The sequence below is a fragment of the Chionomys nivalis genome, chromosome 13 (genome assembly GCF_950005125.1).
Source record: "Chionomys nivalis chromosome 13, mChiNiv1.1, whole genome shotgun sequence".
Classification (NCBI taxonomy): domain Eukaryota; kingdom Metazoa; phylum Chordata; class Mammalia; order Rodentia; family Cricetidae; genus Chionomys; species Chionomys nivalis.
In genome coordinates, this window is record NC_080098.1 from 52,325,342 (window position 1) to 52,351,462 (window position 26,121).

Consider the following 26,121-nt stretch of genomic DNA (forward strand, 5'->3'; position numbering starts at 1 on the left):
ATACACTCAGAATGTCCCAGTCACGGAATACATTACGATAATAGATGCATACAAAACAAGGGCTGTATGTAAATTTGGTTGCACAACGAATCAGCCATCACTAAACGATCAACATTACCTTTTAAATATGTTAGCATAAAAATTAGAACCAAGATTGAGAGAAAATCGCCATACTATTCTAGAGCATTTCATTGAGAGAAAGGGCCTTGTTGGTTGTCATTGAGCACCTTAAAGTCACATTTCCCAGACTCCTGTTTCTTTGGTTGAGTCAGCTGCATGCCACAGAAAGCCCTTGCTGTTCATAGCTCACTGCTTGCTGCTGCCCACCTAAGGATGGCCAGCACTGACTGCAGGTGGCTCCTGTGGCCCCCATTAGATCCAATGCAAAGGCCTCTTTGACTCATAAAGAAACTAGCTACCTCATGCACATCTGCGGATATATTTTTGTTTTTATAGCTACCAGTTTATTTCCAGTTTATACTTAAAATAAAGATACATTTCTGAAATTACCAGTAGTTCTTGTGGTCTAAACACAACTGGTGTTTTAAGACAGGGTTCTTCTGTGCAGCCCTAGCTGGCCTTGAAATGCCAACAACAATCCTGCCTTAGCCCCGAATTTTGGAAGGCTCTATCAGTTCTGTTTTAGTATTGTATGTGTGGTTTTTTAGAAAAATAATTTAACTGGTATTAACATCAAAGAACATTCACATGTTAATGGGGTGCCACATAACATTTTGATTTGTGTATAGTATTCCTACATTTTGAATGTAAAATACGAGTGTAGTTTGAGCTCATGGTAGAGACATTGACATTCTGTTGCCTTTGTATTTTGTAGTGATTGGGGCAGGAAAGGGAGGACTTTACGGCCTGTGATTGTGGTGTTTGTAGTGGTCATGCTCGTGGTGGTGATGGTGAATATTGTCGTTAAACTTGTAGCTTTCTCGAGTAATGAGGATTGTCTTTTAACCTTTCTCTCATATATAGGTGGAAAGGATTGTTGACAAAAGGAAAAACAAGAAAGGAAAGACAGAGTATCTGGTGCGTTGGAAAGGCTACGACAGTGAGGACGACACGTGGGAGCCGGAGCAGCACCTGGTGAACTGTGAGGAATACATCCTTGACTTCAACCGGCGCCACAGCGAGAGACAGAAGGAGGGGAGCTTGGCCCGTGCCAACAGAGCCTCCCCCAGCAACGCCCGGAAGCAGATCTCCAGGTCCACCCACAGCAACCTCTCCAAGACCACCCCCAAAGCACTTGTGGTAGGCAAAGATCATGAGTCCAAAAACAGCCAGCTATTGGCTACCAGCCAGAAGTTCAGGAAAAACACAGCCCCATCTCTTGCAAATCGCAAGAACATGGACCTTGCCAAGTCAGGGATCAAGATTCTCGTGCCTAAGAGCCCTGTGAAGGGCAGGACCTCCGTGGACGGCTTTCAGGGGGAGAGCCCTGAGAAGCTGGACCCTGTGGAGCAGGGTCCCGAGGACACCATAGCACCAGAGGTGACTGCAGAAAAGCCCATTGGAGCTTTGCTGGGTCCTGGTGCAGAACGAGCCAGGATGGGGAGCCGACCCCGAATACATCCACTAGTGCCTCAGGTTTCTGGCCCCGTGACTGCTGCCATGGCCACGGGCTTAGCTGTTAATGGAAAAGGTGAGTGTCTAGGTGGGCTGTGATAGACTGTGGCTCACGTGCTGGGCAGTGACCCTAGAGAGCACGTGTCCTTCTCTAGAAGAGTTCATCTCTCATTCTCTGGGGGAGGGGGGCACATTCACACAGCTATCTCCCAGGCCTTTGGGAGATCTTGATGACTTCTTTCTTTCCTCAAAGCCTTTGGCCTTCATCTCAAATCAGCACTGGCTCTCCCTTTGCCACCCATAACTGTGTCACCACAGATGTGTGCAGGATCTCCCCCTAAACCGCCTACGCTTGGTTTTGCTTTTTTGTTTTCTTTTGCTTTTGTAGCCAACTTTATGAAGCCAGCCGCCTTCCTACATCTCTTACACACAGCTCTGTTAAGGATCTGCCTGTGGTCTCTCATGGGACCGGCGTAGGTTTAGGGACCATACTCTCTGTTTGCCCACATGAATCACCAGAAATGCTTCCAGTTTCTTGATGTACATCTGGTCAGATCCTATCACATTTTGTTTGGAAGAGGAGCTCTCTCTGCACAGTACCAGTCTGTTAGCCTCTCTCCTTGCTTCCACGCAGCCATGACCTGCCCATTTCCTAAGTCAGCCTTCCAGGGGCTCCTGCCCCTCGCTAATCCACACATTAATGGCTGCCTGTTTTTGATCCCACTGGCCATTCTGGTCTTTGAAGTCTTAATCCTGTCTTCTTCTTGCCCCAACTTTCTCAGAATCAATCCTGTATAAGGGATTGCTAATGAAGCCCAGAGCCTCGGGCCTGCCTTGCAGGCGCTGTAGTATCGAGTCCCAGTCACACTCTGCCGAAGCTGTTCATAGCTCTCCTGCCTCTTGCCTCTTGACACCTATCCGTCTCACGTAATTGGATAGAGTGGTTACCCTCAGACCAAGCTAGTGAGTCTTCTCACCAAGTAGCAAGAACACTTCTGAATGCCCCTGGACCACTGTTCCACCTGTGCAGGCACCATGACAGCATACCCTGGCCTGTCTTTTTCATCTGCCTCCTGAACTCCACTTGAATTTCAGACTCTACTCCTGGGCCCCTTTTAGCCTTCTTACAGTGGTTGCTGTGTGTGCCCCCAGTCTCGTAGACTAATATACCACACTGGTGTGGGATTGCTGGGGGCGGGGGGAGCTGTTTAGATTCGGGTAAGAATCCCATGAGCATTGCTGTCAATCCTGTCATGGTCTATGCAGCAAGTTTTCCTCTTAGTTTTAGCCCTTGTATGGTACCTCAGCAGGCTATTAAGTAAAATTTGTTGTCTTGCCAACATTTTCCAGATACATATTAGACCCAAGGTCATGCTATCCTGGCTGCAAATCAAACTCATGTGGGATGAGTGCTCATTTATGATTATGATGACGTTCTGTAGCCAGGAAAATCATAAACATTTAGTGGTGGAGGAGATTATTAATTACCTGCTTCTGAGCTCTGTTTCTCATGTAGGGAATTCAGATCCAGAGAAAGTGAAGGTTCATAGAAAGAGCTGTAGACACAGAAGTAATTGAAACAAATGTCTCAGGTCATCTCCTGTGTTATCCCCAGAGTGTCTACTCGCCAGGGGGCATCTGTTCTGTACTGATGACTTCAGGCCAGGCACTGTGCTCAGTTCTGGACAAGGACTAGGACAATGGCATGCAAGCTAAGAGTGGGCTTCACTTTTCCTATGACATAGAAACCAAAACACGTGAAAATGTAACAGAGTGATGTATGTCTGTATGTAAAGCCTGTCTGGAACACAGTTGTGTTCATCTATGTATGGACTATCCATGGTTGTGTCTGCTATAGGAACAGCACTGAGTCCCCATAAGGCCATGTGGCGTCAAGTTTGCTGGTTCCTGCAACAAGGAAGTCATCCCCCCCCTTTTTTTGACCTTTACATTTAACTTTTGAGTAGAACATAAAGGCTTCAGTAGACCTGTGATCCTCTTATAATTCCTGAAGTTTCTTTGTATTGTTAATGGGAGGGAACTTAGGATAGTCAAACCTTAGCCTCAGCAACGCTGAGAACTAAGAAGTAGCCAGCGAGCTACTCTAAACCCAGGAGGCCAGCTTCGGTAGGTTTCCATGTTCAGGACTGTCTTTCTTTTGCTCCCTCGTGTGACCAACATGAACTGTGCCCCTCTCGTGTTTCCACAATCCGCAAAGAACTGTCCTTGGCCACAGCCTCTGGTCCTTGTGTACGGAGGGCACTGGCTCCAGTTTCAGGGTTTGATGGCTTCCCACTCTTCAAAAGTTCTCCCACTGCCTGCAAAGGTCCTGTGAACCTGAGATCTTCCTGCTGTGGACCTTGGTAGACTGGTGTGACGGTAACACAATGAGACTCCTTTCTTAGCCCCTATTCCCTCCACAGCCCATGCTCACCTTCCTGCTTGTTGATCAGGTGGAGCGTTGTGCTGCAGTCTTGCCATTCTAGAACAGTCTCCACTGAGGGGACAGATAGAAGGCACTCAGGTGGAAATGATTTTAGGACAATGGGGGCCGAGTTCTTCCAAACTTGTCAGGTCTAGACTTGCAGATTAATGAAGGTGAGTCCCTCCCTGCCTAGCATCTCCATATGCATGGCAAGTCCATTCCGAACAAAGGATACGCCAAAGCAGCTCGATAAGACTCAGGTGGCAGAGAGATTCCTTCCCTCCTCCGCACAAGCGTGAAGGCCAGTGGGGACAGGGCCAAGACAGGTCAGAGCGGTGTCTGCCACGGGACTAGTTCTTGAGACAAACTTGTATGGGGCTCCAGTAGAACACATGCTCACAGAAGGTAGCACTTTCAGCCTTCCTGGCTCAGGAGAGAATGGGACAAACCTCCCAGAGAGCCGTGCATTGTCTCTCCTCAGTGATGGGCCATGGAACTGAATCTCTGCTCAACTGTTGGTCCACATGCACAGATCTCTTAAGCAGTTGTTTGTTTTATTTTGCAGACTGATTTTAGAGCTGCATAGAAAACGGATTTGTTTTTCTAAAACTAATTGAAGCAGGTACTGGTTGAGTCATTGGGAAAGTAACCATCTTTCTGTTCAAAACATTAATCATGTGTTCAAGCGATGTATTTACCACTGAAAACAGCTTACAGTATAGAAATCAGAAGGGAGGGTTTGGGCCATTTTAATACACAAATACTTGTATAGATAACCATATGCACATTTGGTTTTTAACTATTTTAAATAGAAAACAAGGACTTAGAAGGTAGATTTATAGCTTCTCATTAATGTAGGTAAGGTGTTTACCTACTCCTCCACTAAGAGGTCAGAGATCATTCCTTGCTCTAATTACCTAGTGAATTAATTTTATAAAAGAAATAATTGCTTTTAAAAACTGTTGTAACTTTTTCTCTGCTCACAAATTCAAGTGTGTGATTGTTCCATCATTCCACAAGTAGGAAATATGAGACAATATTGTCAGGAGACTAATCCCTCCCCCCACCCCCACCCCAAAAAACAACAGAAATAGACCCTACAATTGTTAGGAGCTGGAGCTGGCTATTATTCAAGTCAAAGCCAACCACTGTCTGAGGAGAGTGACTGGAAGGCCTTGGCTTGCCTGCATTCATCTCCCCGAGGGTATGGATTCGTGGCCTGGTTAGATTTCCTCTTACTTTCAGGCAAGTGTTACGTTTCCATTTTAACAGCTCCTCTCTAGTCCCTTAGGGCTAAAGACACAGGGGCGATGCAGTCAGAAGACCAGCACCCAGCAGTAATGCTTGGGACCACAAGGAAATGTGTACCTGAAAAGAAGGGGCATTGAGCTGGATAGTGGAACATGTCCATAATCCTAACACCTGAGAGGCTGAGGCAGGAGGATTGCTGTGAACTTGAGGCTAGCTACATAATAAGTTCAGAGTGCTGCAGAGGAAAACCAGAAAGTTGAAAATGGAAAGGCGCCCAAGTGAAAGTGTGTGTAAATGTTTGAGTGACTGGAGAGCTAGAGACTGGGTAAAAGTATTTGCTGCTCTTCCAGAGGACCATGCAATTCCCAGCACCCACACTGGGTGGCTTACAGCTGTGTGAGTCCAGTTCCATGGGTTCAGACACCCTTTCTAGCTTGTGTGGACCCCTGTATGCACATGATAGCCATATAGACAAGCAGACAAACACATATATAAAACAGCAATAAGTTGGATTTTTAAGAAAAAAATTTTTGTAGGGACCGAAGAGATGACTTGGTCAGTAATTTGCTTCCTGACATGTGTGAAGACCTGATACTATATTCCAGCACCCACCTGCCTTAAATCTCAGTGCTGGGGAGGGAAAGACAAAAATCAGTGAGTGCCAGCTTTAGTGGAAACCTGCCTCATAAAATGAGGTTGAGGGCTGGGGAAGTAGTTTATTGGTTAAAAGAGTTTTGTAGGTTAAAGTGCCTGTCACGCAAGTGTGAGAATGTGCTTTTGAATCCCCAGATCCCACGTAAAAGCCAGGCACTATAGTGCAAGTGGATGTTACCCAAAGACCTACAGTATCCGTGGGCCAGCCAACCAACCCCACTTGGGCAGCAAGCAGACAACAGAGACCCTGTCTCGTCTGGAAGGCCAGGACCAACATATAAGATTGTCCTCTGACCTCCACACATGGCCATGTGCCCCCCAACACACATCGCACAAGCACACTCGTGTGTGCGTGTGTGCACCCAGTGGGCATCTGTTAGAGCCTTCCGTGTACCTTGTATGTCCTGATGCTTCCTCCTCACAAAAACAGCTACTTAACACGGAGACAGGTTGGAGAACTTAGAACCGAGTGAACAAACATTTGCGGCAAATACTTAAACAGCTCCCAAACCTCATAACTGACACCCTCAAGCAGGATATGTGATGCTCAGTAGCAGATGGGGTCCTTTGTTCCTTGTGAGGAGTTTAGTGTGCTTTAGAATTCTAGAACCAATTCTAGATAAAAAGTTAGTTATCCCCGAGAAGTCTTCAAAGTATGCAAATACAATCACTTTGCTTTAAAACTTACAAACATGCAGGTATTTGCCAATCAGTTATGTATAGCTAAGACTCTTAGAAAGAGGGTGCTTGGATATATCTCACAGGCAGGCATTTGCCTTACTTGAGCAAGCCACTGACTGGGCTTGGTCCTTACCATGCATGTGTGCATACACAGACAGAGAGGATAATTTCATTTCCTACTTGGAGGAGTGAAAACCCTTGAACATGAATGGAGGGCTGTTTCTTGAAAAGCATATATTGTATCACTATTTCATCTCATTTGGGTTTCTTTACAGTAGCCAAAAACATACACTAACATATTCCTAGGCATTGGATATGTATGTATTATGTATGAATATATACGGGTGTATGTTTATGTGTGTGTGTGTTCTCATTTCTTCATGTTTATTTGGACAGGTACATTTAGCCAGGTCTTCCCAAAACATGTGGTGTAGTTTTATTGGAGTGTTGAAGTTCCCTTTGAAATCCCATTCTTTTTCCCTGAAGTAGTTATGTTTCCCTATGCTCTTAGATTCTTTAGTTGAGCCTGAGACAAGTGAACTGAAGGAAAGGCATATAGACCATTTAACCAATCTTACGCACATGACACAGAAACAAGGAAGTAGCCCAAGAAAGAATTAGGTGTAAGATATGTGCTGTTTTAACAAAGGACAGTAAATTGTGGAAAAGGTGACACAGGAAAGATGAGCTTCTAGGGGTGTGGCAAAGGTGTGAGGAGATAGATGCGTGTGCAGAGTGACGCTGCTGTGGGTAGGTTGGTTTGTGCACAGAGCACAGTAGGAATACACCCTGCACGGATTCACTGAAGCCTTTCAGGCACCTGGGAAAGATCCTGCCCAGCCCAGGTGGCTTGCAAGGCCTGACTGCTTACCATTTTCTTCTCCTTGGGAAGCAGGCTCTGTGCTCCTAGATCGTGAGTGTCTTCTGGTATCTTCAGGGGTGCGTTCCCAACTTCAGTACTCCTCTAGGCAGTCTAGAGACTGACTGGATGTGAACTTTTTCCTTTTTAGTTTATTGTATTTGTGTGTATGGGTATTTGCCTGCACTGATGTCTGTGTACCACGTGTGTGCCTGCTGCCCTCCAAGGCCAAAGGACGAACTTTTTTTTTTTTCCTGAAACTGGAAATTTACAGAGTTGCAAGCTACCACATGGGTACTGTGAGTCAAACCTGGGTTCTCTCAGTGCTTTTCACTGCTGAGTCGCGGAAGTGTTCACCATAAGCATTATTAGCGTGTGTCAAACAACTGCCTTTGTTACTACTCCAAGTATCCCTTCTGAAGTGTTCAACTTCATATAGATTGGAGGTCATGGTGGTGGAAGTTACTAGACCAGTATAGGAATTGCCCAGTTCACATCTTGCCTTGTCTTATTCTCCTGCCAGTTATGTACATGTGTGTGCGGGCACATTTCTTCAGCTGTCTGTGAGTTGGCGACTTGCTCTTATAAACTGGGGCCATGATTGAAGAATTTGATGTTGCCAAAATGCCGTGAAAAAGCTGTCAAGATTGTGACTACTTGTTTACCTGGGTTTTTTGTTTGTTTATTTGTTTTTCAAGACAGTTTCACTGTAGCTGTGGAGCCTGTCCTGGAACTAGCTCTTGTAGATCAGGCTGACCTCAAACTCACAGAGATCCACCTGCCTCTGCCTCCCGAGTGCTGGAATTAAAGGCGTGTGCCCCCACTGCCTGAGCGGAACATGTGGGTTTGGCATGCACTACAGGCCCGGGTCATTTACCTGTTCTTAAGGAATACTTTAAGCCACTTCACAGTGTTTGCCAGAAGAGGCAGAAAACAGCATCTAGCGGTTTGAAGTTTAAGGCGGGAGAATTGACTCTCTGGGTGTTTTTATTTGTTCTTCGCCTTATATCCATCACTGTTGGAAAACAGGGAGTTGGTGGCTTCAGGCACGTGCACGCCCTTCCTCAGGAGCCACACTGTCTCTTCTGTGCACTTGAGCTGTCCTGCTCTGTACAGAGGTCATGCTTGTTCATGGGTCTTGCTACCCTCTTTGTGGGTGGGCCCTTCCTTACAGGGCAGAAAACCCTCAGATTCATTTGCACCAATGAGATAGTTCCTTCCCAGTTTTGAATATACCAAAGGGTCTTAGTTTAAAGGTTCACAAAAGGTAATTTAAAGGAAGCTTGGATTTCTTTCAATCAGATATAAAAAACATAGCTATATACTTTTCCCTTTTGAATTTTGGATGGCACGGGAAAGAGGACAGGGTGTGTTTTCAAGTTAACTCCCCTGTCTGTGGTACTTTCTTGATGTTTTATTATTTGCTCCTGGAACATGAGTACTCAACACCTGTCCTCAGTTCCATTTGAACCTCATGTCTTCTCATTTTTGCCTGCCGTCTGCAGCTTGAGTCTTGTCACAGCAGTCCTTCAATGGCATCCTGTCTCAGGTTTGGGGTGACTGTATCACCAGCTGTCCAACATGCTGTTCTGTTGCCATCGCTCTGCTTACGAATCCCAGCACTGTGCTTCCTAGCTCAAGACTGTCTGTTATAGGCGAGACTGGGTGTGAACAAGAACGTGACCTGATTAAGAGACTCCCCAGAGTTGGTAAGAAAGGAGGGTCTAAAGTAGACCCTACTCTGGCTTCTACTCTCTGTTCTGTCAAGAGAGTGACAGGCAAGATTTTAATAAGCCTAATTTATGCTACCAGTAGATATTATATTAGTCAAGACTTCGGTCTCTTCCCCCCCTTGCATGTCTCAAATGAGTGAAACTTCTCAAAACAAGGCAATAAAGATGACATGTGTTAGCCATGTAGTCAGATCTGCCACAGCTGGACACAGGTCAGAAGAGCTACTAGGCCTCTGCTGGCCTCTGGGCTCTGTTTGCTTCATTCGGACAAGCCCTGCCCTCCCACAAGGAAGGAGCCACAGTGGTTGGTGCCCTGACCTCGCAGTAGACAAGCCAAGAAAAACTTTTCTTCTCCCAGAGCTCCAAGGGGACAACTAGCTTCATCTAAATTGTCTGACCTAGCAGGGGACTAGGGTAGTTTCCAAGGGAGTCTGGATCCAGAATCAGGACAGACCTGAACTGTAGCAGTGAAGTCTTGACATAGTCACAATCAACAAGTACATTTAAATACGGTATTTTCAAGGGGCGAGATGATCGTGAGGTTAAAAATTAATCATTTGACATACTTTCAAGTTATGTCATATTTCGGTGTTTAGCCAGCTGACTCACACAGCTCAGTCCTCCCAGTGTAGCTGTGCTCTGGACTCTGTTCCTGGTAGACCAGGCTCTGTCCACTCATTGACTATATTTGAGTCCATCTTGGTGTTCTTGTCCCTTCTGTGGAGGCTATGACCTTGTGTATGCTGCCCTTAATCATAAATAAAGGGCATTTAAATATGTTCCAGGGTTCCCTGGAGGGCAGAGGCTAGAAAGTAAACCCCCAAGGTTATCTTTGGATAGCGACATCTTAGGGTTGAGGGCTTGGATGAGAGCCAGTTTCCAAGAGGAGTCTGGAAAAAATAAAATTGATGGGAAACTATCTTAGAAAGTCTGTTGTAATAGAACTGGATACTGCAGCAAAAGGCATATGAATCCCAAGAAGACCAGTAGATCAAGGTCAAGCCAAGGGCTGAGGTGTAAGAACTCTGGTATGTAGCAGTGATATCAAGAATAGAGGGTTCCTGCAAACTGAGTCAGAGGAGGGGGCTTTTATGCTGGTCAGGTCAAAAGTGGTTTTACTCATGCCAGTGTGTGCCTGGTTTATATTGATACCAAAGACATCAAGCACCTTCCGCATGTGCTTGGCACCAAAGTCCTTATACTTAAGACCTTACACACCACTCCTGAGGGTTTACTTCTGCTGTGCTGTATAGAAAGCAGACCAAAGTAAGTTAACTCTGGTTGGTTGGTTGGTTGGTTAACTAACCATTGGGCCAGTTAAACCTTAAGGTGGCTGCTGTCAAGATAAGCTGGATTGCTACAGAAAAGACTCAGAGAAAGACCTAGAAGCATGTATAAATTCATCAACACTGAAGGCTATGGGAATGCAACACAGTAAACAGTTAACAACCTGAGATTCTCCTACTTGGTTAGTCCAGTTGTTTACACATAATAATGGTGCTCAGCAGATGTTTCTGTGTGCCTGAATAAGCTATTGGAGGAATTTGATCACTATAGCTTCCGTCGTTACTGCTGGTCTCCTGAGAAGGTAGGTGGGAAATAATTTATCAGGTGGCTGGAGAAATCACAAGCCAGCGAGAGTCAGGGTGAGGTTCGTGCTCCTAGGCACCTGCCCGTCAGTGCCAGTGAGTCAGATTGCCTTCTGCAGCACACCTAGGTGGCAGCTTGGCTTGCTGGGTCATATGTAGACCCCACTAGAGTTGATCACCAGCAGAACTTTGCTTCCACAATGAGTTTCAGCCCTTGGGCTCTTGATGTTAGAAAAGGCTGTAATCCGTGGGTGTGCTCTGGCTTTTCTTTCTTGTTATCCCTCGATGCTTTCTTTCATTTTTCTCTTGCGCTGGCTTCCGTCCCTTTCTCATCTGCCTCTCAACTGAAGACACACCTGTTGTGATTTGTAAGCTTGCATCTAGTGTCCTAATGCTAATCCTCATGTCTCTCACACTTTGCTGTCCACCTCCAAATTTTCTAATTTCCTACCTGCTCCTCTCCTGGCCCTCTGGGGCAGAGTACAACTCCCACATTGCTCCAAGGGTGCCGCTTCCTCACCAAAGCCTGAGCTGTGGTTCCTGTGCCCTCCTCGAGACTGTTGGCTTGAGCCAGTTTTGGTCTTCTATTTCAACATTCAGGTTCTCATGTCACGGCCTTCTTGCTCATTCATCTCTACCTGTCACCTAAGATGTGGCCTTTAAGGGGAGTCGACCTCTTCTCCACTGGTACCTCTGTGCATGGCGCACTCGCAGCATGCTAGACTCCTGACAACACCACCTGCCATCACTGCACCGTTGGTGTTTGTCTGCCCTCTCACTGAGGAGAAGTCCCAGGCTTTAAGACAACAATGCTACAGCTGGAAGTCACACTGTTTGTGTCTGAATTCCCTTCCAAGGCTCTGACATCCACCCTAAAGGTGACACTGTCTGTTTGTTTGTTTTAAGAAATAAAACCCAGGTTTTAAGATGGATGTCCTTTAACTATTCCCTGCTCCTGTCCCCATTAACAAGCTTCTTGTTTGCTCAGCCTCCTTGCTTCATGTCAACCTGGAATTCTTCTCTCCATCTCTGGAAATACACCCACCATTGCTGGCTCCTCTTCTGTGTCATTTTTCAGTCTGGGTGTTGCCTCGGCTGCTCTGCAGAGGGTCAGCAGCAAGATGCCGACTCTTCAGCATAGGTCCCATCATTGCCCATCTCCTACCACTGATGCCCTTGAGGAGAGTCTTCTGTTTGCTCCCCAGGAGGCTGTGGTCCAAGTAGAACACAGACTTTCTTCTTGTTCCTGTTCATGGCCTTGTGCTTGGGCTCTATATGTTGACTTGGGTTTAACTCACCTTTAGGCTCCTGTTAGCCATCTTTTGTGGCTTTTAAATTTAAATTTGCTCATGTTATGTGTCAGACATTGACAGAAAAGTTTCCAGAAGTCCTAAGTCCCTCCAGTGCACACACCTGCCACCTTGTGTCCACTCTGTTGTGTGCTGAATTCATAGCTCAGAAGCCATGCCCCTGCTTCTAGGAGTTCCTGGTGTTCAGCACACAGGCAGTATCTTTTGAGCGCAGGTCCCCATTCAGTGGCTGTGTAGTTGACACATCCACACTGTGTTTATCATGTGACCAGAAGCCATTCCCTCAGCAGTACTGAAAGGAAAATTCTGCAGTTGTGGGCAGCGTTCCTTAAGGCAGAGCAGCATGTTGGACCATTGTTAAGGTAATTGTCATAAGTAAACCCTACACAGATGCGCGCTTGCCAGCACGGTGACATAATTGAGATAAACTAGCTGTGTAAAGTAACAACCCTAAGTAAGTGCCCATCCTCCCAGTGACACAGGTCTGACTTCCCCCTTTTTAGGCCATAAATAGGTTCTGTAGCACGAGACAGATATTAGGGTTCAACCCAAAAACTAAAAAAGCAAAGCAGCCAAGCCACTAGAGAAGTCTTACCTCCACCAAGGCTGGGCGACCATAAACTAAACTGGCAGCCTTTCTCTCCTCTCATTTTATATTCCCTCTAGTGCTGGGATTAAGGGCATGACTCCCTAGTGCTGGGATTAAAGTGTATGCCACCACCACCTGGATTTGTTTCTGCATTGATCTTGTGTAACCCAGGGTATCCTTGAACTCACAGAGACCCATCTGACTCTGTTGCCCAAATCCTGGAATTAAAAGGGTGTGTGACACCATTACCTGACCTCTAGTGGCTTTAGCTTTCTTTGCATCAGGTCTTCAGGCAAGATTTATTTATTAAAATACAAATAATATACCACTATAAGGCTCCATGTTGCATTCAGAATAGAAATGGTAAGAAACCTCCAAAGTATTTGTTGCCTTTAGTTTTTTGTTGTATACTGAGTTTACACATGGGGTTACTTCCCATCTTCCATTCATCATGTCTCCGCCTCTGCTCCCTCTGGTAAGGCAGTGCTGCATAATCAGGTTTATTTATTATTATCTGATCCATCCCCCACTGTGTTATTTAAGTTATTATATGTAATTTTTAAAAGGTAAATGCATATGTGCGCAAGATCATGCGCTCCATGTATTTGCATGACCAGAAGGAGATATTAAATCCCCTGGAGATGGATATAAGGTGGTTTGAGCCCCTCCTGTGGCCTCTATAAAAAGGCCAGCCTGGTTGTTCCCCCTTAACAAGCATGTTCTGAACTAAAAGATCCTGACTGATATGTAGGAGGCCCAGTAGCATGGGATTGAAATGATTATATATTGTAGACTTACTGAACCTGACAAACGACAGACTGCTGTCAAATAAGAAGCTCTTGACTGCCCCCAAACTAAAACTAAAAAGATTAGACAACCCCCCTCTCCCCCCGCCAAAGCAGACCATGCTGAACTAGAGGGACAACTCAGTTAACCCACCTGTCGGGTCAGGCGTGAACAACCCTGAACATTCAGATAGATGCATTCTTATGGAACTGGCCTCTGAGACACACCTGCACTGTAGTGCAGACTACTTCCAGTTTTAGAAAACATTCTGTCACCAGAGAGGCCACATTCTTTCTGAAGTGGTTGTGGTTAATCTTTAGAGCCTTGACTGGCATGTTTAGAAGAAATGTGTGAGGAGAAACTGTTATTTTGTAGTAATAAAAGGGGAGTCCACTGTAAAGTTTGCTTTTGAGTATTCTACTAGCTAAGCAGCCTATTCCGTGTGAGTTAGAATCAACACCAGGCAGGCCGTCTATTCTGTGTCAGCTGAGCTCTGCACTGGGGAGTTGGTCTCTTCCATCTGAGTTAGAATCAGGATCCCCTAGAAACTCCCCAGAACTGTATCAGATACCTTCCTGTGTCTTCGTGTTGTGGTTTAGGTACAACATGTCTGTGCCTTAGAGGCTTGGTCTGTTAGAAGCTTAGCTTTCAGAGTGGTGGAGTGGAAGGTGATTAGATATAGGGGCCACCCCGAAAGATGAGCATACTACTTGTGGGAAGACCATGGGGGGAGGGCTGGAGGGATGTCCCAGAGGTTAAGAGAACTGGCTCTTCTTCCAGAGGTGCTGAGTTCAATTCCCAGCAACCATATGGTGGCTCACCGACATCTGTAATGAGATCTGGTGCCCACTTCTGGTCTGCAGGCATATATGCTGACAGAAAACAAACAAATCTTTAAAAAAAAATAGAGACCATGGAGGGAGGGAATAAGTGTATCTCACTCTCCTTCATGCTCCTGCCATGGGGTCTTACCAGGTCGTCAGGTACTTGAACGTGCAGAACTTTGAACTAAGTGACTCTCATTACAAAGTTCTCTGCCCTCAAGCATTTGTTATAGTAACAGAAATTGGGCTGTTAGAGTCTCGTGTGTGTGTGTGTGTGTGTGTGTGTAAATTCATGTGTTTGTGTGAGGTTTCCTGAGGAAGCTACAAGAAGGTATTGGATTCCCTGGAAGCTGCTGGTTTTAAGTCGCCTAATGTGGGTGCAGGGGACCAATCTCACGTCTCTAGAAGGGCAGTAAGTGCTCCTCACCACTGAGCCATCTCTGCAACCCTTAGAGTCCATTTTTATAGTCCAATTCCATTGTTAGCTCCAGTCCAGTGGAAACTCCTGGGTTGCTATAGCAATTGGAGCCTTGAAAGAAAATGACTTAGTCCTAGTAAAATCTTAGAGTTATATAGTAAGGCGGTGTGGTTTATGAGGCAAGTTCCTATGGTTTTGATTAAGTATTGTATTAGTAATGAAGGAGTATGTTTTGTCTGGTAAGGACGTGCCTATCCCAAGGATGGGTGCTGTGACTTTTATTGGATGTAACACACCTTATTGCCTGAAACTCATAATGAACTAGATAGAAATTATTTTTTTGTCTTGCTGGAGCTTGAATGATGTATCCCTAGGTAGCACTGTAACCGGAGTGTTTGCGTCTTTGGATGGTACTTGAGCAAAGCGTGGTAGATTCTTCCGTACGTGGTATCACCTCTAGACATTAAATGCCATTTTGGTTTTATAGCAGTGCTATGAAAATATAATATGAACATGCTCCTCTTGATAATGAAGATCAAGCTGCTAGGCACCTGTGCCCCGTGGGCTGCCTCTTTGTGTTTGTCTTGTGGCAATGCGGTGTTGACAGCAATACAGTCTTGCCTGCTACAGCACAGCACTGGGTGTCTGGCTGTAGTTTCAGGGTGTGAGCCTGTGTCTTGTCCACCTAAAGGTGAAGTAGAAAACAGTTATTTTCCTTTTCCCTGTCTTAAAGTTGACTTTTTAAAGTTTAATTGGAACAAAGGCTTTGTAGTTAGAGGAAGCTATTCTCAGAGTTGCTTGCGTTGCCTCAGCCTTTTAACAAGCGAAGAGGAGGAATTTAAAATAGTCTTTGAGTTCCATTTTGGTTTTATCTAGGGGAAGGGATTTTCCATGCCAAATTTTGGTGATGCTTCCGCCAGGTGGTCTAAACATATTTCATAATAGAGTTTTTCAGAAGGCAGTTCTGGCCATTTGGGAGGACCATGCATGGCATGTGACCTAATTCTTGCATTCCCGACTTCTCACAAAGGGATTCTCAGATGCACTCCTAAGCAGTTCCACTTTGGGTTTTCCTGCTTATGTAGCCTCAGGGCTGCTGTGACAGCCTGGGGTGACCCTTTTCCACAGTCCTGAGAGCTTCGGTGTAACTGTCTCAAACAACCATGTTAGAACTACTTCTCTTTGAAGCCAGGTGAGTGCATTGGAGGGCTGGAGGACTGGGTTAGTGCAAGCACCCGGTGACATGGTGGGGTGTCACCATAGTGTCTTCTGCAGAGAGCCGGGGAGATGGGCGAACAGACGGCCATGCTGCTGCAGCTTAGCGTTTCCTTGGTTCGTGGAAGAAATGAAAGAAAAGCCGACGCGGCTCTGTGCATTCAGGGTGGTATGGGTGCATCGCCTTCTCTGTTGTGATAGACTGTTATCTGGAATTGTGAGCCAGATAAACTTTTCTCCTCTCTCTGGCTTTGCCGTGGATGTCTTGTGACTGAAAAAGAAACCAAGACAAGCACTGATTTTTGCAAGGGCTGGCATTTTAACATAAATGAAGGAACTGTCAGAAAGAAGAAAGGCAAGCTGACTGTCGGCACTTGGCGCTGGCACAGTTTTTAAGTGCTTAAAATTAATCTCAAAACTGTGTTTCTAAGTTGCCCCGTGCTTGGTTGTGTGTGGGATCTGGCGAGCGCGGCTTTCAGCTTTTATGTTCCGTGTCTGATGCGGGAGTCTGTTTTCCGTCTTGGTTTCTGAGTCTCTTTTGTCCTCCGTTGTGAGGCGCTCTGTTGATCCCCCCTCAGCAGTTGCCAGTGGCGCGGGACAAGGGTCACAGCTGCAGGTTCTTGGCAGCTCTCTCTTTGATGCTGAGCAAAGAGCCTGAGCGGCCTTGCAGTGCTGACCACGGTCCAGTTTAAACAGTGTAACTTTTTGGACTCCTGGCATGATTAGGGACCCTAAATGAGAAACATCAAATAGACTAAGCTAAGTGTGTGATTTTTAAAATGTTCACAAGAAGTATTTTGTTTTAGGCTTTAGCTTTGCAGAGTAAGCAGGCTCTTGGTGAGGGTAGCATCGTGAGGACCCGTCTGGCAGCTCTCAGCACTCGTCCTTTTCTGGAGGCCATTGTATAACTGCAAAGGTTTCTCTTGTAGACCAGGCTGGTCTCGAACTCACAGAGATTCACCTGCCTCTGCCTCCCAAGTGCTGGAATTAAAGGCATGCGCCACCACCGCCCGGCTTAACAGCACATTTTCATTGGGCCAACTTGTAGCCTGCATGTAGTTTTTCCCAGATTTTTGCATGTGTATATGTAGACAGAGCTCGAGAATCCATGCACTCTCACACAGAGTTAGATAAAGTCTGCACAAGCAGGTGGTCATACTCTTTACGACGTGTCCTCTTCGATATATGTGTGACTATTCAGTGACAGTGATAGTGCTGGGGAAGTGAGTGAATTGGGAAAAAAGTGTACTAACATCTAACTAATATATTTCACCATTAGCATCGTAAACAAAATAATTGAAAAAGCTAATTACTGACCCGTTCTGTCAGGTAGAAGGTAGATCCAGCCCTTCTGTTGCAGTGGGTGCTACTTCCATCTGTTTAGCTCAGGCTGAGAGCCATCCTTTCCTTCTCCCACACTCTTAACATCCAGTCTATCTCCTGACCTGTGCTGACATGGCCTCTCAGCGTTGTCACCACCTAGGCCAAGTTTTTGGCATCTTTGGTATTGCCTTTTCAAATGGTGTTTCATCTGGCCACTGGAAGGCGCTGCTGTTGATGTGAACCACGAGCCACTGTCTTGCTTTAGGCTCCCGAACTTTGTGAAGCACTGGCAACTTGACAGCATCTCTGTTTATTCGTCTAAGTTACAGGACACCAGGAATCTTATGTTAAAAATTCAACCCTGAGTAGGGTCAGCATTTGGACATTGACAGCCATGATTGCCTAAATAGGAACAATAAACTATAATGCTAATTTTCTTTACTTTTTCTTCCTACCACCTACATTCTCTGGGAGATGTCATGGTTTTATTTCTGTGTTCCTGACCAGTAGGTAATGAATAAGAGAGTGAAGGATGGATAGACGGGCTGCATGCAGTGAGCACTTTAGACTTAGGCTGTGTGTTGGGGCCTTTATGGAATGGCAATTTGATTGGGTCGTTGGGTAGTGTTTAGAGAACATTTCCAAAGCCATTTCATTACGTTTGTAGGGAGTGGGAAGGGCCTACATGGAACTCTTCTGATTATAAGGCTATTATTGGCAGCTACTCCCTAGAGCAGGACACTGCCTATAACTACTACACCCCCTAGATACACAAGGGGAGCGGGGAGCCATGTGTCTGCCTGCTTCCAGGTAAAGAGGGAGAAAGGCAGACCCATGGGAGGAAGAACCTTGGGGAAGGACTGACACTATCAGGTTATCATGGGACAAGTAAGATTGGGAGACCAGAGCCTAGGGCTTTCCAAGGTCACACTGCTGGAGTAGTCCTTGAAGTGTAGAAGCCAATGTGGGGGCGGGGACCCAAGGAAAAGAACCACATCATACTTACGACTAAGTAGATGCCCAGCAAAGGTCTGAAATAACATGTTTCCTTACAGCCAGGCGGCAATCCTGTATGAATAGGAAGTAGGGTGGGCACAGCCAAGCCTGATCTTTATTTCCTCATTTTCAGACCGTTCTGGTGTGTGTGCCCATGCATTCTAGTGTGTACCTGTGTGTGTGTGTGCGCGTCTCTAAAATTTGTTTTACAAGTGCAAAGTTAGTTTCATGATTCTATTTAAGTCCTATGCCCCACATTAGTTTTAGAAGAACAACATTATAGAAGTAAACAACTCTCTCTAGAGGTGTAGTGTAACATAAATGGGGGATTATCCTTTGGGAGGAGACACTGAGTGAGCTGTTGGAACCTAAATATATGTTTGCTGGTTGCTAGATCTGCTTTTATAGGCTTAAAGTAACTTGAATGTTGGGCTGACCAGAGTTCTTAAGTATTCAGATTGAGTGCTTTCAGTGAAAATACCTTCTATGAAAAGTTATAGCTTATGCTGGCTTTTTATATCTCACGGTCATGATAGAAACTCCTCAGAATTGTTGATTGAAAAACAAAAAACTTAATCAAAGGGATTATCACCCCGGTGAGTTATTTTGACATGTCTTTGTGGACATGCCTCCATTAGATCCCTGGCCACCGAACACATGGGGTTTTCTCGGGCGCTGGATCTACAGCTTCAACAGTGAGGGGCTGTTACTGTGGAGAGATGGCAAGGGCTGGTTTGGTTTGTCTTACGTCCCTCTCTGTGTGCACAGAAAGTACTTGAAGCAGTACTGTACATGAGAAGATTGTTGGATGGGGCACATATCTGGAGTGCTCTGAGGATAGATGCGTTGTGGAAAAAGGACAGGTTTATGGACACACTGGGGGTGGAGGTTATGGTCTTCCTTGTTCTCAAGTACAGGAATGTTCAGTTCCTAGCAAGCAGTGGGGTGGGTGGGAAGCTACAGAAGAATACATTCAGCTAGGAAAATTGCCCATGCAGCCCCACCCTGTGAATCATTGTTGTTATTTGTTTTAAGTTTGTAGAAAACAACCATATTCAACATTCATGTTAATGAAATCAGGGTCTAAATTACATAGTTTTCACAATGAATTTTTTTCAACCTAAAATTACCATTGTTTTCCCTCATACTCATTTTAAAGTATCAGATGCATTCGCGTGTATAGCAGCAGGGAGCCTGGGCCCAGGTGGTGGTGGTGGTTGTGTATAGTGATGAAAAATGGAACAGTTCAAAAAGGATTCCACTGTTGATTGAAAACCTAAAAATACTGAAGTATGTTTGTAGCAAGGACTCTATACCTAGCCACAGAGATGTGTACAAAGTGCACATAACAGTATCGTGTCAGCTTACGTCTGAGTGAGTTACCTGCTGAACTGGAAATGGTTCATCCCTGAACAACAGTAATTCAGTCAAGCATACTAATAGTGATGGAGGAAGGTCATTGGTTAAAAAATAAAGAAACTGCTTGGCCCTCATAGGTTAGAACATAGGTGGGTGGAGTAAACAGAACAGAATGCTGGGAGGAAGAGGAAGTGAGCTCAGACTCGATAGCTCTCCTCTCTGGGGCAGATGCGATGAAGCAAGCCACCAGGTCAGACATGCTGAATCTTTCCCGGTAAGACTAGTGCTACACAGATTATTAGAGACGAGTTGATCGGGATATGAGAATTAGCCAGTAAGGGCTAGAGTTAATGGGCCAAGCAGTGTTTAAAAGAATACAATTTGTGTGTTGTTATTTCGGGGCATAAGCTAGTCAGGCCGGGAGCTGGGTGGCAGGAACGCAGCCCGCAGCTCCTACAACATAACAGGCATGTCCTGAGAAATACGTTGGCAACTTACCATTATGTGAACACTCCAGGGTTTGTTCTCATAAACTTTGCTGTTCTCAGTTCCTCTATATTCATCTCAGTTCCTCTTGATGGCATCAGGAGATTCACTAAAAGCGAGGAGGATATTATGGCCTACATAACACTACAAAAACTATTAAAATGTGTGAAGCCTTGCGCAGAGGTGCCTACCTGGAGTCTCCACACTTGGGAAGCTGTGGAAGGAAAAGTGAACTACGTACCCAGACCCCGTCTTTAGAGCCCGTAGTATGGTTTTGGTCTTACACATCCTGCAGAGCGGGATAGGTGACTCAAGAGGTGAAAGCACTTGTTGCTCTTGCCCCGACTCAGGTTTGTTTCGCAGCATCCATGTGGTGGCTCACCTCTAGCCATAGCTCCAGGTGGAGGGCATCCTTTGCTCCCTCCTGACCAGTGTCTGCTGAGGTAGTGCAGGCTTTGGTACATTCCATCACTTTGTTGAGCATATTTCTCAGGTGTACTGGTTGTGTCAGGATACAGAAAATAAAGTAAACGAGACTGGTGCTAGAACTCTTTTTGTTGTTGTTGGTTTGTTTTCTTATACAAGTCTGTCTTTGGGAAATGCTTTGGCACTCCTTAATCCATCTACTAAGTAGGCCATTACTAGCTGTCAGATACAATCCTTTTGTCACATTGTCACAGTCTGACCAAGAAATGGTTCATTGTTTCTCATCCAATGAAAAGAAGACAATTCAGAATTATTTTCTTGATTTTTCTTCAGTCCTCTTAGGAGACACTCAGTTATCAAGTCTCTCACTTTTTAATTTGCTCACAAGTGCGGAGCGACTGTTGTCCTCCGCACTGAGTTCTTTGGCAGCTTCCAGTGTAGTCGTCAGAGGATTGGCCCTGATGATCGCTCCTCATCTTGAAGACTCTCCCCTTAATATAGCCTTTCACTGGCTCATCAGCAGTCCCTGGGCCAAATCCATTGTTCATGTCGCATGGCGTCTCTGTTGCTTTAGGACCCATTTTGAACTCAGATAAGAAAATATCTCCAATTTGTTTTTGTCTAACATCTCCATTGTGGAAACTAAAGAAGTAATAAGTCATTAGCAGAAAACAGAAAGCAGCAAGTGCGCATCAAATGAAGTATATACGCATATGTATTAGCAATGTAATCCAATCACAAATGGCAAATTTCAGCCATGTGAAAACCACAATTACTTTTGTACTAATTAATATTAGTGTAATTTTATAGTTTTAGTTGCTGGTCACAAACATTGCTGCATTTATTAGTGTATGTTAAGCCAGTCTTGCATTCCTAAGACAAATTAAGTTGTTGAAGGTATATAATTATTTCTACTTGCTCCTGCATTCAATTTGCTATGGTTTGTGGAGGATTTGGGGTGTGTGTTCATAATGAGTGATTTTTATAATGGACTGTGGTTTATGAAACATCTCGGATTTTGGTATCAAAGCAATATTGACCCCATGGGATGAATGTAGAAGTGCTTCCTTTTCTGTTTCTCCTAAGAGTGTTTAAGTGCTAGTGTTGTGTTTAATGTTTGGGAATTCATGTAATCCTGGTTCTTCTTGGTGGGAACTTTTTTGATTACTAATACAATCTTTTGTCATGGGTTGTTCATATTTGTTTGTTCTATACTCAGTGTTGTTGGTTTGTCTCTTCCTAGGAGTCTCTCATTGTGTCAAGTTGCTGAACTCAGAACAGTATTCTCAGAGTGGTTCTTTTATTCTGTGAGGTGGCTAATGGCCTCCCTCCCAACTGGAATACTTTTACAGCTGCTGCCATAAAAATTATATGCCTGGTCCAAATCTATAATTATTGCTTTATATGAGATGTCTTTTAAATCAGATCTGAGAAGAATTACAAACCAGAATACATTTTTCCTGCATTTTACAGTTTCCTGAGTGGGTCTGCTTTATCAGTGTTCCTCGTTTCTTTGTGCAGACTTGAGGTGCTATCTAGTGTCCTCATTTCAACCCCCAAACTGTCTCTTTACTTTTCGGTTGCAGAGCATTTTTTAGTTCGTGGTGAATTATCTTATTTATATCTTCCCCCATGTTGTTGAGATTTTTGGTCACCGTCCTCCTCCGGCACTTCACCCATCTTGCCCTTTGGCTTTGATTTCACTAGCACGGCACCCATCATGCAGTCTGTCCTGGTTTCTGTTGGGAAGTGAGTTGCTAATCTGTGGAGGAGCCTCGAACCCAGGAGTCACTGTTACCTCTTTCTCGCTGCTTTGAAGGTTCTGTCTTGGGCTTTTAACAAATCGACGTGTCTCCAGAGACTCCCCTTGGGTGTATTTTGTTGGGAGTTTTATGTTTCTTAGATATATAGATTAGTATGTTCCCATCTGATTTTAGAATTTTGGGCCATTTTCTTTCTAGATGTTACTTCTAGCTTTCTCCCTATTCTGGGATTTCCGTGATGCATGTGTTGGTGAGTTTGGTGGGTTTTTTTCCAGCCCTTTCTGGATCTCATCATGTTTCTTCATTCCCTTTTGGCTTTAGTAGTGTTCTCATCGACTATGTGAAAGGATTTTCAAAGGTCATTGCTGCTTTCAGTGATGTCACCCGTTCGCCAGTGGTAGTGGGGTTCCTAGGGACTCTTTTCAATTTCTGATTTGTTGGCCTTTGCAGGCTCTATTTTTCACATTCCCCTCTTTATCCGTCTTTTTCAAGGAGTTACCTTCTTGTCAGATTTTCCAAGACAATTTTCTGTAATGGATTTTACAGGTTCCTTAGTATCATTGTTACCTACATGTTTTTTTCTATATTTGATTTAGACTTAACTCTGTCTCTGATTGTCTTAGTCAGTGTTCTGTTGCTGTAAAGAGATACACAACCACGGCAACTCCTACAATGGAAAACATTTAATTGGGGACTTGCCTGCAATTTCAGGGTTTAGACATTTATCTTCATGGCAGGGAGTGTGATTGCACACGAGACCATGAAGCAGTAGCTGAGGCTGCATCCTGACCCACAGCCTCAAAAGAGAGTTTTGAAACCTCAAAACCCATTTCCAAAGACACACTTCTCCAGCAGGGCCACACCTCCAAACCCTTCCCAGATAGTGTCCACTCCTTGGTGACTAAGCTTTCAGATATAGGAATGAGGTCCTCTTCTTATTCAAACCACCCTACTAACTTATGATGACTGTTTATATTTCTGAGTTTTAGCAGTTTTTAGTTTTTGTTTTGAGGTAGGATGTCATCTAGCCCAGGCTGGCCTTAAATCACTGCATCCATCTCCCAAGTTTTGCGGCTCCATGTGGTAGCCCTGTTAAAGTAAGCATTTAATGCTGTGGATTTCCCCTGTAGCAAGACTTTGTTGAGTCCTCCATGTTTTTATCTGCACTTTTAGTATTACTCTGTGTGTTTTGGTTTCGATTATAATTTTTCCATAGGTATATTGCATTTCTGAACATTTAGCAGACTTGTTATGGCTATTCTTTCTATATTCAATACCTGTTTACTCAAATCCTTTGTGTCCTTACTAAGATGAGGGAATTTTCGCAGCCTTTCCCCTCTGAAGAGTCTTAGTTGTGTCTTCGTGTTTGAAAGCCATATTTGTTAGCTGCAGATTATTCAAATGACAGTTCTCATTATTTTAAGATGCCTCTCCATCTTCTGAGGAGAAAATTGGTATGCAGCCTTTGTGTAAAGTATGTCTTCTGTTTTAGTCTAGTCTGAATTTTTATAAATTTGAAATGGAGTCTTTTTTTAAATTCTTAGAGTTCCCCCAAGTTCTTTATATCCTCTATTCTGGTTTTCTTTTTGTGTTTGGTTTGGTTTTTTGCGGGTTTTGAGAGCAGAGAAGCTTTAGTTTTTACTCAGCTTGTGGAATTGTTTATTGATGAGCCTGTGGAAGCCTCCTTATCCTGGACACCATGATTTGTTGTTGTTGTTGTTGTTGTTTTCAGTGCACATACACAATGCCTTCTGATAGTGGCACCCTTCCCCTCCCTTACTCCTCTTCTGGCTCTGCTAACCTACACAGGTGCACATACCCAGGTCCCTTTCCACATCCATGTTATTTGGTTTTCTGACCTACTGAGTTTAACCAGTTTGACTGTGTGTCCAGTTGATTGCATTGGTGACGTGATACCCACAAGACAGCATTTCGCAGCTCTTCTGCCTTCCAACTCCTGCATTCTCTCCACCCTTCCTCCCTGTTCTTTGAACTTTGGCGGGGAAGGGGCATGAATGTCCTATTGAGGACTGAGTGGTCAGCCATCACGAATGCTCAGTATTTTGAGTGACCACAAGTCCCTACATTTACTTCATTTCACTGCAAAGTTTCTCTGAGACTGAGAGCAGCGTTTGTGGACACAAATACAATTTTTAGAAGCAGTTGCTGCACTGTCAGATTAGCTAAATAATGAATTATCTGCTAGCGTCAGACTCCTGTTCTCAGCCATGGGCTTTTTCCCAGATTTGTAGTATGAGGTGTGGACTCTTTTCTTGTAGAATACCCAGGAGCTCCTCCTTGTCCCATAATAGTTATGCCACTGTCGTACCAGTGGACACAATGGCGGGTTATGCAGTTTGTAGTGTTCTCAGCTGGGTAAGACCACTGATATATTTTCGCCCCATGGTTGTGGTTGTTGTTTTGTCTCACTCAGCCCTGAGAAAGGGTTTCTCTGTGTAACAGCCGTGGCTATTCTAGAACTAGCTTTGTAGACCAGGCTGGCCTTGATCTCACAGAGATCCACCTGCCTCTGCCTCCCAAGTGCCTAGCCCTGGATGGTTTTTATTTCTGCCTTGAGTATTTGGCCTTACATTTATTGTTGCTGGAATTCTCCATCTGCTCGTGCAAGTATCCTGATCCTGTTGTATTTTGTAGTTTATCCAGTGCTTGTGTCCTGGCAGCTCGTTCTGAGCTGTTCCTCTCTTTCCTTGCTGGCCCCCCTTTGCAGTAAGTAAGGCATCCGCAGATCAGGTCTGGACCTGGGGTTTCTCTTAGCAGAGTCCTGAATGGCATCACCTTAATGCCAGCTCTGGATCCAGGTAGGTTGGTACAATCTCATCCAGTGTCCTTCAGACTCCTTTGCGTAATACACTTCTGTCCAATGGCATGAGTTTCAGTACTGCAGGAAAAAGCCTGGCAGATACCCTAAGTTACCACAGCATGCAAGAAACCAAAGCAAATCTGATGACCTGAGCTTGATCTCCAGGGTGCATATGAAGGTAGAGAGAACCAGTCCCATACAGTTGTGCTCTGAGCTCCACACATACACCATAGTCTACACGCATGTGCAGACACAGAGATGGATGATAAGTGGATGATAGACAGACAGACATAGGCAGGAGGTAGACCCCACCACTGTGAGGTCAAGAATGGACCTGCAGGTGAGAATGGGTGAGAGAACATGACCACCAGCTGTAGGAAGAACCTCATCACACACTCGTGGCTCCTCAGCACAAGTGGCTGGCTCTGTTTCCTTAGGCACAACTGTGTAGTCTTTAATTACAGCAGATGCTCCTCTGCTCAGACCCTGCAGGGCACATCCTTCTGTTACATCTTTATGGAAGTATGCAGGATAAATCTGAGATGAGGAGGTTTGTGGTGTTGAATATCTGACACAGGGTCTTCAGCCACCCTCCAAAGCATTTGGCCTCTCTGCTTTTGGATGTGCACACTTTTAACTTGGTGTTAGCTTGGCCTAACGTATCAAAGGCTTACTAAACTTGTGTGTTCCTTTGAATATTGCAATGATTAGTTTATTTGCTTTACATTTTCAGTGTGCAGAAATGAACCATAAATCTTAATGAGCAAATCCAACGCAGATTTTTTGGATAGACTGTCTACACTTCTGCTCTTCTGGGGGGATAATACTTCATACCAATGTTTCCCCCCCCATTTCTGGGAATCAAGCCCAGGGCTAGGCAAGTGCTCTACCACTGAGCTACATCGCCAGGCCTTTTAAGTTTTGTTGTGAGTTAGGATCTAAGTGTAAGGCAGGCCTCAGACTTGCGAGTCTCCTGCCTGTTTCCCAGGAAGCTGGGATCATGGGTGTTTGTTATCGTTCCCAGTTTTCATACCCAGT

General features: G+C 44.9%; 1 protein-coding gene across 3 annotated transcripts in view; it reads left to right on the forward strand.

The window, feature by feature from the left end:
• Cdyl (chromodomain Y like) overlaps nucleotides 1–26,121 on the forward strand; it is a 130,620-nt gene that overhangs the window by 71,429 nt on the left and 33,070 nt on the right. The window contains exon 2 of one of the 3 annotated variants that reach the window (XM_057787723.1): nucleotides 985–1,651. The exons of 1 other annotated variant lie outside the window; for it this stretch is intronic. In XM_057787723.1, the coding sequence (XP_057643706.1) occupies nucleotides 985–1,651 (667 nt within the window). Of the gene's footprint in view, nucleotides 1–984; nucleotides 1,652–15,765; nucleotides 15,887–26,121 lie in introns of those variants that run through there. One more of the 3 variants, XM_057787724.1, reaches the window with a different exon arrangement.